We start from the raw sequence: 17,912 nt of genomic DNA, 5'->3' as shown, positions 1-17,912 counted from the left end.
TAGATACTCTTTTACAGATCAGCCCTTCTGAGAAACAGTAACACCCAAGTGAAAGACATTGTTCATATTCCTTTTAGCAAGCCTGACAAGCTGGATTTTCCTGCAAGTCATAGCAAATGAGGGTTCTGGAGAATGCTCCAAATGTTGGAGGGAAACAAGTGACAAATATATTTTTTACATAATCAGCTGGAGTGGGTTAGCTTTTCTTGTTTATAATGAGTAAGTGAAACATGCTTATAAAGAGAGTGATCTTTAGGAAGGTATAAGAAGAATGATAAGATTTCTTGTAGTGGGTGCCTGTGATCCTCCTGCTTCACTTGAACACTGCTGGAAGGTTTCACTGCAAGCCCCCAGTTACAAAGAGTCGCATGTCTGCAAGCCTGGTTAACACTGATAATCAGGAAATCTGCACTGATAGTCAATAGTCATAGTCAGGTCCAGTTGCACATGAAACAAGCAGGTGATTTCCCCTGGCATTCAGTGCTCTTTATTTGAGCTCTCAGTCTGTGGAGGCAGGTGTGGCAAAATTCAGCCTGGTGTCAGTAATGTCAGTAACGCATTGCTGTTCAGAGAAAGTTATTTTGGACTCTCGAATGTACAGCTCCTCAGACAGCAGCCTGTGACCCGGAGCTGGGCCAGGAATTAACTTGGCCCTTGATTTTTTTGGAGAGCTGGTACAGAGAACTATCCTGGGTTTCTCTGTTAAAAAAAATCTCCAATCGTAACTGCCCTAACAAAACTAGAGAGAGCAGATGGATTTATTCCATTGTAGAATTACTGCATCAATGAACCCAGAAGTTCAAGGAGTTTGATTCACTGGCTTATGCTATTGAGGGTGTATTCTGGATAGAATGAACTGGATAAATAAGGAAAAGAATATGAGAAGGGGGGGAAAGAGCAAACAAATAGGCTAGAAGTGGAACAGAGACAATGGACAGGAGAACAAATACAGGACTGCGCAAAAAATAAGAGTAAAGATGCACAGAAGGAAGATTTTTAATAAAAAATTAATAGGGTACATATACTTTATATAGAACATCATTCACACTAACACATCTTTGGAGTGCAGTTTGTTCTTTTGTATACAGCATTGGCTGATCTTTTGCTGTAACTCTTGGAGAGTTGAGCAGAAAGGATTGAGTTGATGTAAGAACTGATTTGCAAACCTCATCTGTCTGAAAATCCAGCACTATTTTTATGTTCAAGTTTGCTTGTCCTTACTCCCCTAGGAAAGTAGCAAACTTACCCAAAAGTCAGCGAGTACCATAGTCTTGGGGGCAAGGAAAGAAAACATTTCTTCCTCAGTGCTATAATCAAGAGACTAATTTTTGGTCACAAGGTCTCCAAAATCAGTAGCTTTTTGAGAAACCTAAATTACAGGGAATGAAAACCTGACCCATAGCTAAAAAATGTGGGTGAAAGAGGAGGATAAATGATTGCTAAATCCAGGAAAAAGTCAAAGACTGAGAGCTTGAAGGTTTTGGTCTTTGATTCGTATTTCCTGTTGTTGCAGGCAGTCGTACCTTCCAGTCCTGTTAAAAATGTATCAGGATTTGAGAATTAGTGCCCAAATGTTGTTGGAAGGCTTACCAGAACTTTCTTGAATCATGGCCCTTCAACAAGAAAAGGCAAAATTTGGGAATTACTGAGACCTGGTACAGACTAATCTGAAAGCAGGGGAAATGCAGTGTTTGAAGAGGTGGTCTGATAAAGGACATTTCAACGGGGCAGATTGTGTCCAACGGAGCTGCAGACATTGCCAGCTGAAGGAGGGTTTCTTTGTGTGTTTGTTATGGAACCAAATATCGTGTGTGTATGCACTCAGATATTGCCCCACAGAAGATGTTTGTGCAATTCTATAGTGTTGTCAAAACAGAGGGAAGAGCACTGCTAAAGCTTCTAGGGAATGTTCAGAAGACAAGGTTTCCTTTGAGGAAGCAGCTTAGGTGCTGGCTGGGTTTCACAGGCTTCATTTGCATATGTGGAGGCTGTGTCCTTTCCAAACCACACCACCACTGCAGCTGTCTTCCTTGCTTTTCTCCTCCTTGGGGCACTATGCTCAAAACCCACAGTAAAACATGGGGAAAAAAAACCCCTAGTGGGTAAGTTTATACTATGGCTGGGGTTACACACTTCAGTTAAAAATAAATAAAATTCTTCCCAAGCAATTGTTGAAATCCCAGTCTTTCTTAGTTGGTGTTTTGCTTTGCATCTCTTCCAGGTAATGCTGAAACTGACAGCAAAGTTCAAGCTATAATGTGGACAGAGCCATAGAAAAGCTCTGGGGCTCTGTAATTACTACTTTTGGTTGCTCCATCTATAGTGCACTAGAAAAGTTCCTCAATCTCTAAAGCTTGTATGGTGAGAGCACCACTAAGGTCACAGTTTATATTTATCAGTTAACTTGTTAATTTGAAGGGAAAGCATTCAAGTGGAAATGCAGAAAATAGAAACAACATGAGCAGGTCACAATATCCAAAACAGCAATATGAAATGTTCCAGTGTAAATACATTTCTATAAAAGGTGTGAATGAAACTTCAAAAAAAACCCCAAAAACAGATGATGGATTCGGCACAGTCAATGAACACAATTATAAGTAGGTATTGAAGGAGAGTATTCCACCAACCATGGATCCACAGATAATAATTAATAAGAACCGACTGTACTCCAGGCAGGCAGGTGCCCAGTATTATTTCACAGTTGACTGTTCAGGGGGTAGAGGTACTCACCTTTGCTACAGATCTTAATAATTTACTGCAGTTTTATCATTAAATCAGCATATAATTGGGAAGGAAATTAGTTTGGGGTTTTTTTTTGTTAAGAGTAAAGCAATACCGTTAATTTAATTATTTGTAGGAAAGGCTTTCTGTAGTTATTTGGTATGTTGCTGTGTTTTTTCTTTTAATTAAGTAAAGTAAAAACAATGCCATTTTTGTCATCAGTGCTTGGTGAAAATGTGACTGTGATGTGATTTGCAACTTAAGCACAAACTCAGAAAAATGTACATTTTATCAGGACTGGCAATAATGAATTACAAGGAAACACAAATAAGCAGAGAATATATCTGAGACCTCCTACCATTTCTGAAGGTTCCAGTGTCTGCGGGGAAAAGGCTATTTCAAGAATTGTACTTCTTATTTATTTTTTTTTTCCTCTCAGCAAAATTGCCATAGCCTTGTATAATAATTGAATTCATTTAGTCTTTAGAATACTCAAGTTTGCAAGTAACAATGAAAATGAATATTTCATGGCATGGAGGATGATAAGCTATAGTTTTGTAACTTTGACTGGTAGCCCAGCACAAGGGAGCCAGCATTTACATTTCATGAGAATTTTTGCACCCAGATAATTAAAAGAACTGTAGCTTAAGACAATATGCAGGCAGGTGGGGATAGTTAAACAAGACTTTTATTATTGGATTTTCTTTCCCTGTTCTGGACAACAATTTGCAGTTCAGCTTTGTACATGGAATTTGTTGCGTACGCAATGCAAAGGGGTATCGTAAACCAGTTGCACATGCAGCAGCCCCTATTGTCTGGGAAAGGCTTTGACGGGGAGACAGGTGTTAACAGCGCGTCTGGATTTTCACACGACAGGAGATTTTTAATTAATTTATTTTCAGTGAACAAGCAGTGGGTTCAGGTCGGGCGGGTGCGCCCTGAGGCAGCTTGCGGAGGCGGGCGGGGGTCGCGGGCGGCGGGCAGGACGGAGGCAGCTCCTGGTCACAGCCACGGTTTTTTGGGGAATGCACGGAGACAGGGGAGTGATTAAAGAGCAGCTCGAAGTACCGCAATCCATCTGGGAACAGGATCAGGCTTCCCCCTCGGAGCAGGTGAGATAACTGTAGCAACATCTTTTATAGATGCTGAGTCCATGTCAGGGAAATGCTGGGGTGGGGGCGGGGTTGCCGATAGATTTTCCGTGGAAAAACTAACTCGAGTTGCAGTTGTCTGTGAGAAACCATAACCCAACCAAAATACTCGGGGAGGTGCAAAAACCCCGAGTGCAACAAAAAAATGCGGGGAGGTGGTGTAACTTTTGCCGAACTCTGGGACAGCCTCTCGGAGCGGAGGCGGGGGAGCGGCGCAGGCACGGGAGAGGCGCTCGGGCTGCTCGGAGCACGCAGGCTGTGCCACGGCTGGAGTCACTTCACTTTTTCTTTCTTATAAGCGCAGCTCTGCCCATTGTGTGCTGGGCTGTGGGGGGAAGACAAAGAAAGCAAGCTAAGAAATTAAAAAGGATGGGGAGGGATAGGAGCTGTGTTACGGCGGGAGCAGTGTTCCGGGGGTGTGGCGTGGAAATCTCCTTTGAATCGCAGCGTGTTGCCGCGGCCGCCGAGGTCTGAGCGGGTTTTGCAAAGATTTACTTCACTTCAGGCTGGGTCTGCCCCTGGCTGACGTCACGGGCTGGAGCAGCGGCTCCAGAAGGCTGGATGAGTGACAGCCCAGCCTACTTTTTAATAGCTTTGTCATGTGACGGGGAACAGTAGTAAGACAGGTGCCTTCGGTTCACTCTCAGAGAGGGTCTCGTTGCCTGCATGAGTGTCTGCTGCCTGCCTGCCTGCCTCTGGACTGTAGTTTGCCAGCTTTCCTGCCGTCGCTCCGCAGCTGGATGGCGTGGGACATGTGCAACCAGGACTCTGTATGGAGTGATCTCGAGGTGAGGGGACGCGGCGTGGGCGGCCGTGGGGTGCCGGCAGCCGGCGGGGCCGTGGGCTCGGCGGGGCACCGCCAGGACGGCCGAGGCAGCGCACTTTGCAAACAAGTCCGTATCTTATCTTAACTCCAGTAAGTTTGCTATTTTAAGGTTACTCTGCGATGCCTTGAGCAAATCAAAGCTGAGCTCCTGTCATCAGTATAGTATCTCCTGCAGTTGGAAACTATTTTCATGTGCCTCTGGCTCGCTTTCCCGTCATATGCAATATTTATGCTCTAAGATATTGATATGAATCGGTGTCTGAAGTGGCGTTTCCAGTGGCGTTTTCAGTGGCCTGGTTGGAAAAATGCCATGTTTATTTAGAATAAGACTAATATTTATTTTTTAAAAAAAGTTATAATTAACTCATGGCATCATGTTTTAATTCCTTATTTCACTGTGCTCTGTCGAAGGTTTTTTCCTTGTTTATCAGCTACAGAATACAAACATGCACACAGGAATGAACACCCTGTTGTTTGGCTTTAGATGCTTTTAAAAGAGATTTCTGGAAGGAGACGTTTCCCTGCTACTTGTGGTATTGGAATGCTGCCGCTGTAGCTAATGCCCCATAGAGCAGGGTTTGCAGTCAATCTGAGTAGTCCAAGAAATGGTTAAATCCCACTGTACAGCAGAGACAACAGGATGAACCATGAGAATAGAGTTTATGCAGGACTGTGTGAACTGCTGCTGCTGCCGCCGCTGCTGCTGCTTGTGTAAAAATAGACGGCAATACATCAAATCCACAGCTTCTGCTGGCTACAATTCATAAAGGAAAAAATAAAAAAGGCAAGCAGCCCCGTGGTAATCTCTGGAGTATAATGTGAGGTTTGATGATTTCTGCATATTTGCATTCAGCAAAATGGAGCATTACCTGGAAGTTTGGGCAACTTGCGAAGCGAGGCAAACTTTCTTTGGACCCCATGAAGAGGAATCCCAAATACAGACCTGCTCAAAGGAACTAATCCTCTGGATTCAGGCTTGGAATGAGTGCTTAAAATGCTTCCCTTGGGCAATGGGGGAGGGAAAAACAGGTTACAGGCAAAGCTTTTTAAATAAGATGTTCATGCTGTAGAGAGCTACCCATCTAAAGTGAACCGTTTCCATGTTCTCCAGTAAATTTTTCCTATCTGGCAGAGCATGTGTGTGGATTCTCAAGTCATTTTGTCATGTTTTAAATATTTGCAGCTTGCCATTGTATCCACAGATTTCTGTTTGCATATTGTAATTGGTCTTATCTTGTTTTGATTTCTTGGTAAAGTGGAATAGATATGGATAATTCATATGTCCTGTAGCTATTATGAGTCAAGGCAGTAAGTGGATGACTTTCTGGCTCCAAAGTCCTAATTGTTTCTGAGTAGCTGGAGTATCCTGTGGGTTGTTGTCTGGCTTGTAGCATGGGTCTCAGCTGCCATAGCTTCATTTTTCCATTGTGTATTATTCTTAATGCTGCTAGGAACTGATTGAGGAACCAGCTTATATGGAAATACTGAAGATTTATTTTAATCACTAGAGTTCCTGCAGTAATTTCAAGCTAGTAACAGAACAGATAATTTATGTCAATGACTTTTTCATAGTGCAGAGAGAAAAAAAAAAGAACCAAAAAAAGAGTTTGATCTTAATATTAATTGTGTGGTGGATGGATTAACTGTGGGTAGGATTTTGCCAGTGTGCTCCTGCATTGCACTTCCTGTAGCAACACTAGCGTCTGCGTGCTGCTTTGGCTCAGGGGATCACCTTTACTGAGCTAAAATAACGCAGGCAGTAAGCACTGGAGGCAGCTTTCATTCTTTGAATCATTAATATTTGCTGTCAATGTTAAATGTATTATATTCTCGCTCACATAATGACAGGATGGCGTGTTGTTTAATAAAGGCCTGCATCACTGTAGCTGATCTGCGTCCCCAGTGCTTCACAGCTTAATGAAGGTGATGTACAGTAAGGTTGCGAAGATTGATAGAGAGAATCCACATGACACACATTTTGTGAAGTCTCTCTTTCTTTCCTGAGTTCATCCCCTTGGCACTTTGAAAAACTTGTTAAAAATAAAACAAAGATTATATTTTCATTAATATAATTAATATGGCATAAGTCCAGTCTTCTTCTTCTTCTTCTTTTTTTTTTTTTTTTTTTTAATTTACCTTCAAAGGCACAAAAACAGCCAAAAGGTTAATGGAGAATTATACTTAATTATAATGATTCATTACCATCAGTGCAGTTAAGCTAATTTACTGTTTGCGTCTGAACTAAGAGAAAAAAGGTCTGTTGGAGTGAAATAACACACAGTAATTAGCCTTTTGTGTTTAGTGACTGCTTTATCCTCCTAAATGTTACTGTAAAATTAGGGCTATAGTTATGGAATAGCTATCATATCAAATAACTGTGGGAAGACAGTAAAATGTGTGCTGGCAATGCAGGTGCACCTGTTACAGATGTATAGGCAAACAGCAAATATCAGCGTGTCAGATGAGGACAGTTTTAGGACTTGGAGTGTTAAATCTGGCATCATCCAAAGGCCAAATATAAATTAATAACAGGAACACTTGCTGCTAATGTGTCTCAGATTAATGTGCTCTGTGTGCTCAGAAGCATAATGTCATATTCAGAAACATTGATTTTATTATCATGTCAACATTGGCAAGGCATATATACTTCATTTCAGCAGTTACATTTTTAGGTGACATTGCAGTCACTATAGGTAAATGAAGGCTGTGATAAGCAGGATTTTTTTTAATACCATTGTTTATGTTACTTCAAAAGCCCACTGTAGGAACTTAAAAAATGCAGATTACCAAAAGTAAACATGTTTAAGTAGGTGGTGCACAGGGTGAAGCTATTTTTATAAATGAAAGCAGTAACAGATCAGCAGGATACTTTAGAAGTCTGTGGCATCAGTTATAAGCTACTGACCTCCAGAACACAAACCTGAGCATGATGCTGAGAATCTACCTTTTCAGTCAAAAACTAGATTATCCTTTAATGAGATCAGAGATTTCGGCCAAGCATCAAAAAAGGTCATCTCTGTATTATAAGACTGCTGGCAGAAGGTTGTGTCTCGCACTAAAGAAGAGGAAACTCTCTAATTTTGTTTCGTCTTACACTCAAAATAATGCTAAAAAATTCAGATTTAAAAAAAAAAGTTAACATTACTTAAGTGGGATTTTGACTTCTTATAGTTCTACGGCCCCTTAAATAATAGGAAGAAAAACAAATGCTATTTCAGAGCCTCATTTTGCAGCCTCTCAGCTTCCTTGCCCCTTGGCCTACTCTGTGATTATCTTGTAGTGTCCTGGTAGACGTAGAAGTTGTCTGGTAAATTATAGCTCACACCAGCTGCACCGAGTCTTTGTGCCAACAGACAAAATCTTTGCTCACGGCTGCGCTGCTGCATCCAGCCCGTGCACTGCAGACACACCGAGATTCCAGGGACAGAAACATCAATGAAATGCACCTTCAGCAGCTCTGGCTTACATTGTTGTTAAAGGCGGTCCTTGCGAGAGTGACATAACCAGTATTGAGCGATTCACATCCATGGACACTGCTAGTGCCCTACAGACATCTGCCTTCAGAAAGCGGCGCTTTCTCCATTGACTTCAGTCCAAATAGAAGTTGGGAAATCATTCAAGCCACCCAGTCAACTGACAGGAGCTGTGGAGGTCCTGCTCTTGGCCATCCTTAATGCAGCGCTAGGAATACGGTAGATGCCCTTAGACTCAGTTGACTTTAGATGGCTTTTAACCATTCAGGTGCCTCTGCAGCTCCATGTGTGCTTTGCAGTGTGCCCATATCGACGTGGATGTTCGGAGATGAGTTACAAGGATCCACGGAACAGTGCAGTAGGAATTGCTTAATTGAGCAGCATTGACATATGGGACTCAGCTATTTGCCAAACTGTTACTACATGTTTTCTATAATTAGGAAATGGTTTTGGTGGATACTCTAACATTTCAATTGCTGTGTTGAAGTGGATGTATGTTATTAATTTTTTCTTCCTTAGTAGGTCAGTCAATACCCTATCTAGCTTCATACTGGCATATAAAAGGATACTTACTCTAGGTTTGTTTTTATTTATCCTCACTCCCTTCGTAAGTTGCGCAGACAAAAACATTTTGCGCTGCTGAAGAGGATTCCTGCAGACTAGACTTTGTTTACTGCCTCAACCAAAATGTTTCACAGACCCTCTTTTAGGATTACTGAATCAGAGGCTGCTAGAAGAGGAAAATCCATTTGGTTCTCTGAGTACAGCTTCTCTCTGGGGATATTTAGGAAACTGGACAGGATAATAGATGTGTTCACACCAAGCAGGTGAAAGGCTGCGTGAACTAACCATGCCCATCACTGAGAGGAGAATATAGGGGTATTTCAAGCCACACTTGTTTGCCAGGACCCTTATGCATCAGGAAAAGAGTACAGCAGGGTCACTAACCCATACTTTTTTTATGCCCATATGGTAGCCACCATCATGAATGGCTGTAAGGATTACAGTAAGGTTCTGTAGAAGTGAAAGTGTGATTGTCTCCAGCTTGAGCTAGCCTCCAGGGCTGAAGGCTGTAACAGGCTGTGCCTCTTTAACCTGAATGTATCAGGAAATGCATGACAGACCTTGCCCAGAGGTATTCATCTGTAACTTCTACCTGCACTGGTTCACTCTGGAAGGAGAATAAGGCCATGCTTTGGCTTCTGCTGTTGGATTTAAAGCTTTGACTATGATAATTATCAAATGGTATAGGGAGAAGGAAAGTCATCTTCCCTGGGTAGAGAAGACAGCTTATGCCCTGCTGTTTTCTCTGCCCTTTTACATACCTGTGTTAGAGCTAACAGTGACCAAATACTATTTTTTCAGAGAACAAAGTCAATCCTAGTGACCCTGTGCCATAGTTTAATTGAGGCTTAATTCTTATCACATGATATTAGTTAATAGATTCCTCGTAATTAATGAAACTATTTCTGTGTTGCTGTATCCTGCAGTGTGCTGCTCTGGTTGGTGAAGACCAGCCTCTTTGCCCAGATCTCCCAGAACTTGACCTCTCTGAACTAGATGTGAACGACCTGGATGCAGACAGCTTTCTGGGGGGACTCAAGTGGTACAGCGACCAGTCAGAGATCATCTCCAATCAGTACAGCAATGAACCCGCCAATATATTCGAGGTAAGGCAAGATGATGCAGATGCATGTTGCAAAGTCCTTGCTTGCTTTTTTCTGTTTTGTTTTTGGTGGGGTTGTTTTTTTTTTTTTTTTTTTTTTTATTAGCCTGGTGCACAACAGTTTACTATTTTTCCACCATTAAGAGACAAGAAAACTGCTGGTGTATTACGGGTTCTGACTGGCGTCATTAATCATCATGATCAAAACCAGACCTGCGATCTGAAGGGTGTGTGCGGGAAAGCCTTAAAAGGATTTACATGGAACTTGTGATTTTTGGGAGGAAACAGCTAAAGAATACCTAGAGCACACTGCCCTGTGGTGTCATGATGAGGAGTTGCACTGTTGTCGGCTACCAAGCAAGACAGGAGTTGAAGCTCATTTGTGTCTTCCACTGGAATTCCTCAGCAAGAAGCAGGGTGCTGCACAGCAGCTAGCTGATGAGTAGCTGGAACATTTCTAGTAAAGATTTTTGCCACTCAGAGACTTACTGTGCAAGTTACTTGTGCACAAATTGGGAGGTCTGTGATTTGTTTATGTTCAGGGGAGAGGAAGGATGAGTGTGGTAGAAGGCAGTGAGGGCTGTCAGTAGCTCAGGGACCAGCTCAGCGTTCTGATGTTTCATAGATCTCCTGGTGGAGAGCAATCTAAAAGTAAAAGTCATAGGGTGATAGGAGAGATTTAATTGTTTTCTTTCCAATTGTGCATTGGGGGTTAGGGTGTACGAGAGGAGGGTTACTGTCTCTTTGTCTCGGGTCTTCTTTCTTTTGTTGTGTAAAGCCTTCATAATTCTCCACCTTGTGGTTTTGGGCAGACATGCCCCTCCTAAACTCTAACCTCCTTCCCTCCTTGTTGATAGGAGAGGCCATAGATCATTCACTGACTGGGAAATTGAACAATAAATTGATTAGCTGGCAGGAAGACCTTGTACAAAAGCAAGCTATGGGTGCTGTTTCTCACCCACCAAGTACCACAGCTCCAGGAAGTACAGCTAGCCCTCTGATTCCGGAAAGCCCCAGATTATCATGGTAGAATTTTAAAGGCTGGAAAAAATTAAGTGAAATGGTATAGTAAAATGCTTGCCTAGGATGTGATGTCCTGAATAACATTCTCCTTCCTTTGTATACCACTCTAGACTCGCAGTGATCTCCCTGATGCAGATGAATTGCTCTGGATTTAAACCAGTGCAACTGATAGCAGAAACTGGTCTTCTCTGTTTAGTTTCTGTAATTTAAATCCAAATAACTTGGAATTAATTCTATTTTAATCAAATCAGCCCCACAAAGCCTTGTGCTCAGGCCCTCTTTTTTCTTTAGTTGTATAATGTTCCACACTTTGTTTTACAAAGTTTCCAAATCCTGTCTGGTTCTTGAATTGCAGTTGTACTGCCTCAGGCAGGGTAGGGCATGTTGGTGGCGGCAGGGGGGCAGGGTCCACGTTTGCAGTGACTGTGATGGAGGCTTGTTTTGCTTTTTTTATAACTGACAACACATATTTTTTCACATTCATCAAAAGCCAAATGCAGAACCATTTTCCTTTAGGAAAAATCAGTTGAAGATGAAGACTTTCAAAGTGTAAGTTCCAGATAAGTAACACAATCAGGTATTTACCAAATCTAAGCATACAGATTATTCCAGTATAACCAGTGGAACTTGGCTTCATTTCTTGTCCCGTGTGTTACTGCCTGTCTGCTCTGATGGCCACAGCTATTGAGTACAAAGTTGTCTCAGATAGGTAGTGACCGTTCCCCTGCACACCTTGTGTAGGAAGCAATTCCCGTGTTGAAAATCAAAGCATGTAGGACGATCAGATAGGCTGGTAGTTAACCTCGCTGGGAGATGGTGGCAAGGACAACATCTCATGGGCAAGTTTGGGTCTGTCTGAGGATGAGCTGCCCCAGTGTGAAGAAACAGGGGAGTATGTGTGGAGAGACAGAGGCAATGCAGCTGGGGGAATGAATCTAACACACAAATTCTGTTGTTTTCTCTCCTCACACTCAGTGACTTCAGCTGCAGGCTGCATTGCTGTCTCATCACAGCTTGGCCCATACTTACCTGTAGGGACAAATTGTGCCCTAATGGTATTTTACAATACTGCAGTGCAAAATTAGACTATTTTCAGCCTCTTAGAGTGTTGTATTTACATTTCTTGGTTGCTTGGCCTAGGAAGATGGTAATGAAACAGTTATTTTCTCCTCCTGTGCGTTAACCCTGTCCCCATTCTGCACTGTACAGCTGGATATTTGCACTATTTCTTGCCTCTGCCGCTCAGTAATGTGACGACTGGGGGTGCTCAAGATCAGAAGATGTCTTCTTCCTCCAGGGACTACCTCACATACTCTGTGAGGAGCTATTTGTTTTAGCTGAGAAAATGGAAGTTTTGTGCAGTTTCTCATTTGGTAATCACTAGATTTTCCCATATTGATAGCTTTTTAAAAAAGAAAATAATGTCTTTTTTTACCTTTTTTTTACCTTTTGTTTTTCTCTTTTGTCATTATGGGAGTAGTATGTTTTATCTAACTTAAGCTTCCAGATGAGGCATTGTCATACAAAAATAGGAATACAGCCTGTTTGGGGTGGAAAAGAAGGAACCAGAATGACAAGCAAATGATGGGAAGTACACGAGCAGTATTACTTGCACAAGCTGTACAGTACATTGCCAAATCTAGCCTTGAATGAAACACACTCTCCTTTGAGGTATTAATGCAGTACATGAGGCATTGTCTACGTGAGGGACAGTGTCCAAAAGCCCTTTACAAAGTTCCTGAGTATCTCTGATGCACTTTTTTTTTAAGAAAGGTTTGTATTTCATAAAGTGAATTTTCAATCTTTCTGCAAATCATGTTCCTGAAAGCTCACTTGAGTTGAGCACCCACAAGCTTAGTGGCACTGGGAGTCTCACAGACTAGGAATTATTAATAGTTATGGTAGCAACCAGGAGCCAAGTGAGATAAAGGTCCAATTAGTCTAGATAGTATGTAAGTGTTAAGTAGAAATCCCTGCTCTCATCCGCTTAGGTGTGATGTGATACTGGCCTTCACTCGAGGATTAAAACACACTCATATTTTGCAGACACACTTAATTCATCTCTGCATCATTCTGTTCACATGCCCATACGAGTCCCAAATCAAACCTGGACGGCCCCAGCACAGAGGCTCTTCTTACCAGTGTTTGTACTTATGTACATTGTGAATTGGGTGATTTCTTTCTATTCACAGCTCAATCACTTCTGGTTTTCACCTAATTTTGTTTGCCTGTTGCTTGAAAAGATAAAATGAAGGAGTTCTTGCCCCTCAGGCTGCTGTCTATTGACACAAGTTCATGTAAGTAAACAGTTAACAAGTCACCCAAGACCAGTTATTTAGATGGTTTGCTGAACCATTCACTTTTATTATTTGTTTTTGTGAAGAACTAGACTTAAAAAAATGGTATTTGCAAAAAATTTAATTTGGCTACTTTCAGGAAATCAAAATGGTTAAATTTTCATTCTCAAAGCTATGTGAAATTGTGAACAAACATGCAACTTGATGTGTCATGAGTGAGAAGGCTTTTTGTTCATGAAAACTGTTGTCCCTTGAGGCTTCTTGAAATATACTGTACCATGTCATGTAAGATTAGTCATATTTAAAATTATTTATGATCCATACCTAGCAATATGGAGAGGGAGGATATCTACAGTGGATGTTTCTCTTTGTTGGTATTTTTTACAAATAACTCAGCTGATGATAAGAGAAAATTCAGCCTGTAGATAGGCAATAACCTGTTAAACTACAATGAACCTGTGTAAAATCATAAATCTTGTACTTGGCAAAACACTTTTTCTAGCCTTCAGAAAGACTTCAGAAAACCCACGTTGCTTGTCCTCATGCAGATTTAATTTTTTTTACATAAATCTACGTTCCAAAGCGATGCGTGCAGTGTTTGATGACTTTGTTTTTAATTGTTTTACATAGGTGTATCCCACGTTACTTCTCAAGGCCATTCTATGTGCCATGTATCTGGAAAGCCTAAAAAGATAACTACATTTTATTGTAGACTGCCAGAAAGGGCTGTATTACAAGCGATGAGAATGTGAGGAAAGAAAGAAATACACAATGAAATGCAGACTGTCTTTCCCCTGGCAGCAGGGGAATGCATGGAGATAAATGATTTCTTATTTATTTGGAAGGGGTTGTATCAGGGAGATGATGAGTGTTGAGGGAAGCCTTTAACATCACCAGGGTAATTTGCATTGGTTCAGATTATAAAATCCCTCAAGTTCTGTGGTGCTGCCAGTCTCTTTCACCATTGCAGGTTATTCATTCAAGGTTTGCAGCCAGATTGATTAATGAATTACCAGATCTTGCGTAAAATGACTTGGCCTGACTTTTAAACAACCACCAATGTTTTCTTTGCCAGTCTTGTGACTGGAGTTAATGGGTTCCAGAGAACTGAGCCTGTATAGACTTTCTGTAGTAGCCTTCCCTAGCATTTTTTCCACTTTTTAATTTTCTCCAAAACTAGTAGCCCAGGGCAGGCAGTTCAAGGAGATATAATCTCAGGGAAAAAAAAAAAAAAAGACATAGTAGTCAAATCCTTGATGGCTGATGCCCTTCAGTGCCAAATCAGCATGATTTATCATAGCCATCTATTCAGCACAACAGAGGCTGGAGGTGAGCTGCATGGTGTACCTCACACAATATGCATAACTAGAGCTCTGAACTTTGAAGGAAAGCCTCAGAGCTATTTGCAAAGTGCTGGTGCTTAGTGAATACTAAATTACATTTAGGAAATAGTCTACTGCTACCAGTTATACTTCATTTTTATTCTTGACACAGACACCTAAATCAGAGAACAGTAACATTTCAGAGATTATGGTAGCAGTTTGGGTATGTTCCAACACTATAATAGGATCAGAATTTTAAGGCCTTTTTTATTATTACCAATAGTCACTTAGTTTCTACTGCAGCGTACTTTGTAGGGAATTACAGCTTTTACTAAAAAGATTAAAATGCTATTATGCAAATGATTGCAGTATGTTATTATGTTTACAAATTAACATCCATGGCTCAACACACAAATTAACTAACTATTCCATCTATATTATTAAGGATTTAATAAAGTAACTGTTGATAAAAATGAGGAGCTTGGAACAGTTAATAGGAGCTGATCGTGATTTAACATAGAACTTAAACATTGTGTTTAATGTTCTAGATGGCATAATGGCAGAATAAAGCTTATCAAAGTGCTTGAAAGGACTGTGATTGTGTGCACCACATAGCAGCCTGTCTAAGGCCCTGGAGGGCGTGAAGAAAATAGCTCTGGGCAGTAGCTTAGAGCATACTGGTGAATCTGGCAGCAACACAGGACCAAGTCCTATCAACATGTACTTTCCTGCTCTAATGAGTAGGCTTCTTTGATATTCGGATTCATGCAGATTGAATGTTTTACATGATAAGCACATGCACTTGGGTATTTGGGAACTTGTGTCCTTCTGAAAAGCAGCCTGTAATGAACTGCTTTTATGGCAAATTGGATTTCATTGCAGAGAGTATCACTGTATGGTAAAAAAGGGGAAGGCTGGGTTCAGTCTGAGATGACTTTACAAACATTCCTGCAAGTTGCTATTCCTAACAGTTCATAAGGGATCATAAAAGCGAACAGATAAGAGCTACTGAGGTCCTAGAGAAATGAATGTACAGTATGTGGTTATGGGATAGATTTAGTAGTGAAACAGACAACATCATAGGTTTAATACAACAATAAACATAAGAGGCAAAAGATGCAGATTTGGGATAGGAAACTTTATAAGGATGATAAAAGGTAACAATGTATCATAAAGCCTACTTGTGAAACTAGAAGAAGTCCCTCATTTCCAGGGGAGGAAAATAGCAGACACTTGACAAAAGTGCCGGACTTTTTATGTTCCTAATGGAGCAGTGTCACATTTCTTGTGTGTTTGAATGCATCACCTTTAGCAGTGTCTGTGGCCTGACTCAGGGCTCTGTATCTGCTAAGTAGGAGACCAGCACAATAACATCCTGTCAATGTGGGATGATGTATGTAAACGATAATCTATGATTAGCTATGCTGACATTTAATAAGACTCAAGCAGTAAGTGGAATTTATTTTACTTGAACCAGCTGCTACGTAATTGGAAAGAGTTTATGCAAACGCTCTGTATCTAGTGTTACCACGGTGTGCTGCTGCTACTTTTTTCTTTCTCCCTTGGACAAACTATAATGCTTTAATGCAAGAACCACCTGGCATGCTGGTTGAAACCTTCAGGCAGGAAAGAAGTCCCAAATGAGAAAAAAAACAATTGCTTTGAGAGTTTATTGTTTGATGTATGTGGCCACCAAGACTGTTCCCCAGGCGTGCAATCAAGAAAACGTGACTGATCCACTTCATGGTCCCATTAAGGAGACATTTCACCTAGAGCAGCCATGGCCTGAGATGCTCACTGTGCTGCTGCTCTGTAGAGCACCTGTGCTTTTTCTAAGAGGGAAGAGTAGCACTCACCAGAACAGTAGTAAGCTAATTAGGTCATTAGACGGATGTCTTGGCCTGTGTTAAAACCAGCCCTTGAGGACACTGTGTTACACTGTGTTCCCACTGGCTACGTAGCTAAATATGAACTGGTGTCAGCTGCCATACAAACAAAAATGTAATAACCTCCTTTCACAGAGGTCATCTTAAATCCAGTTTGGTCACAGTCACACTCCACATCTGTTTTAGTGAGATGCAGCTTCTTAAGGTGGCGTTTGGACTTCATAAGCACACAAACAACCGAGCTATAAATTGCTACTGCTGGAGTTATTTTGAATAAGTGTATACTGTTTCATATTTATAATGGTGAGGCTTCATAATATTCACAGTGAATATATAACACAGATCAGTTCAACAAGCATGAAATTGTATGTTGTCAACTTGTCACATAAATAGAGCCATATTCTAGCTTACGATAATGTTGAACTAAATATTTTCTCCCTGGAACTGCAGAAAGGGTCACGAAAATGTGGGACAGTAGCTCTGTCTTTTGTTAGAAAAACAATCCTGGACTGATTGCTAGTGGGAAGTAAATATTTCTGATAAGATTCTTCTGTTATTTTAATTCCCCCTTGGCTTACCAACAGTGACAGAAAGTTTGCCTTTCGTAGACAAATGCTAACTAGTTATATTAAATTTATTTCCGTTAATGGTTTTGTTTCTACTGTGACTTCTTTTTTTTTCATTGTTGCTATTTTTGCTCAATGCATCATTGCTAATTGCTACTAAACGGTCCATCTTAACCCTGGTGTGCTCTTTCCCTGCTGCCCCATCCCACTTAACATTAACTCTGGCCCATGCCATTACAGAAGGATAAAATTATCACAAGTCTTCATTTAGGAATTCTTTTTCCTTAGTGCCGCTAACCTATTGTGCATGTGTAGGTCAGGAGGAGGAAATTGCACAGAGCATATTTGTTGCAGGGAGAAAGTTTTGGTATTGAATCATGATGAACTGGTTTTTTCCCCATGAACAGGAGAAAAATACAAAGAAGAGTTTATGTGTGTCTGTGAAAACATACCTATTTGTAGCTTTTGTTGTACTACTGTGGGTAATCCTCAGATGCACTGGAAATTTGCAGCCTTTCTGGAGGAGTGCCCTCTGCCAGCTTTATAGGCCTCTTTTTCTCCAGTGTCTAATTTTTATTTTGGTAGCTTTGTGCAGGTGCATACAGGATCCTGGTGCCTTTGTAAGTGATGGGCTGCAGCCTTGGCAGGCACGGAGCTCTGACTGAGCGTGCAGGCACACTCAGCCGTGGAGGCTGGGTTTGGGTCTCGGTGGAAATCATCCCCTTTGCAACGCATAGCTGGTTGCTCTGGCTGAGTTTTCCGTTCTGACACAACAGAGCACCAGTCTTGCTTCATAATGATTGAGAAATTAATTAGCACTTTGTGGCAGTGATGAGTCTGAAGGGCCATGATTGGAGTTTGCTTTTTACCACATGCAGTAATCACTGGGTTTTGTTTATGAAAGCACAAACCCAAAACCTATTGAGATTTTGGTGTTGTCATGAAGCGTGAGCCGTGTGATGCACTAGAATAATACTTCCA

At 41.2% G+C, this 17,912-nt stretch overlaps 1 protein-coding gene across 2 annotated transcripts in view; it reads left to right on the top strand.

Annotated features, from left to right (window-relative positions):
• The first annotated feature begins 4,323 nt into the window (after positions 1-4,323).
• The window catches only part of PPARGC1A (PPARG coactivator 1 alpha), a 65,162-nt gene continuing 51,573 nt past the window's right edge, over positions 4,324-17,912 (top strand). Inside the window, exons 1-3 of one of the 2 annotated variants that reach the window (XM_041466822.1) lie at positions 5,089-5,649; positions 8,136-8,170; positions 9,662-9,841. In XM_041466822.1, coding sequence (XP_041322756.1) covers positions 5,556-5,649; positions 8,136-8,170; positions 9,662-9,841 — 309 coding nt within the window. In that variant the 5' untranslated portion in view covers positions 5,089-5,555. Of the gene's footprint in view, positions 4,661-5,088; positions 5,650-8,135; positions 8,171-9,661; positions 9,842-17,912 lie in introns of those variants that run through there. The other variant, XM_041466652.1, reaches the window with a different exon arrangement.

This window comes from Pyrgilauda ruficollis, unplaced genomic scaffold (assembly GCF_017590135.1).
Source record: "Pyrgilauda ruficollis isolate IOZ18807 unplaced genomic scaffold, ASM1759013v1 scaffold1, whole genome shotgun sequence".
Taxonomy (NCBI): domain Eukaryota; kingdom Metazoa; phylum Chordata; class Aves; order Passeriformes; family Passeridae; genus Pyrgilauda; species Pyrgilauda ruficollis.
This window is presented reverse-complemented; position numbering and strand designations above follow the sequence as displayed.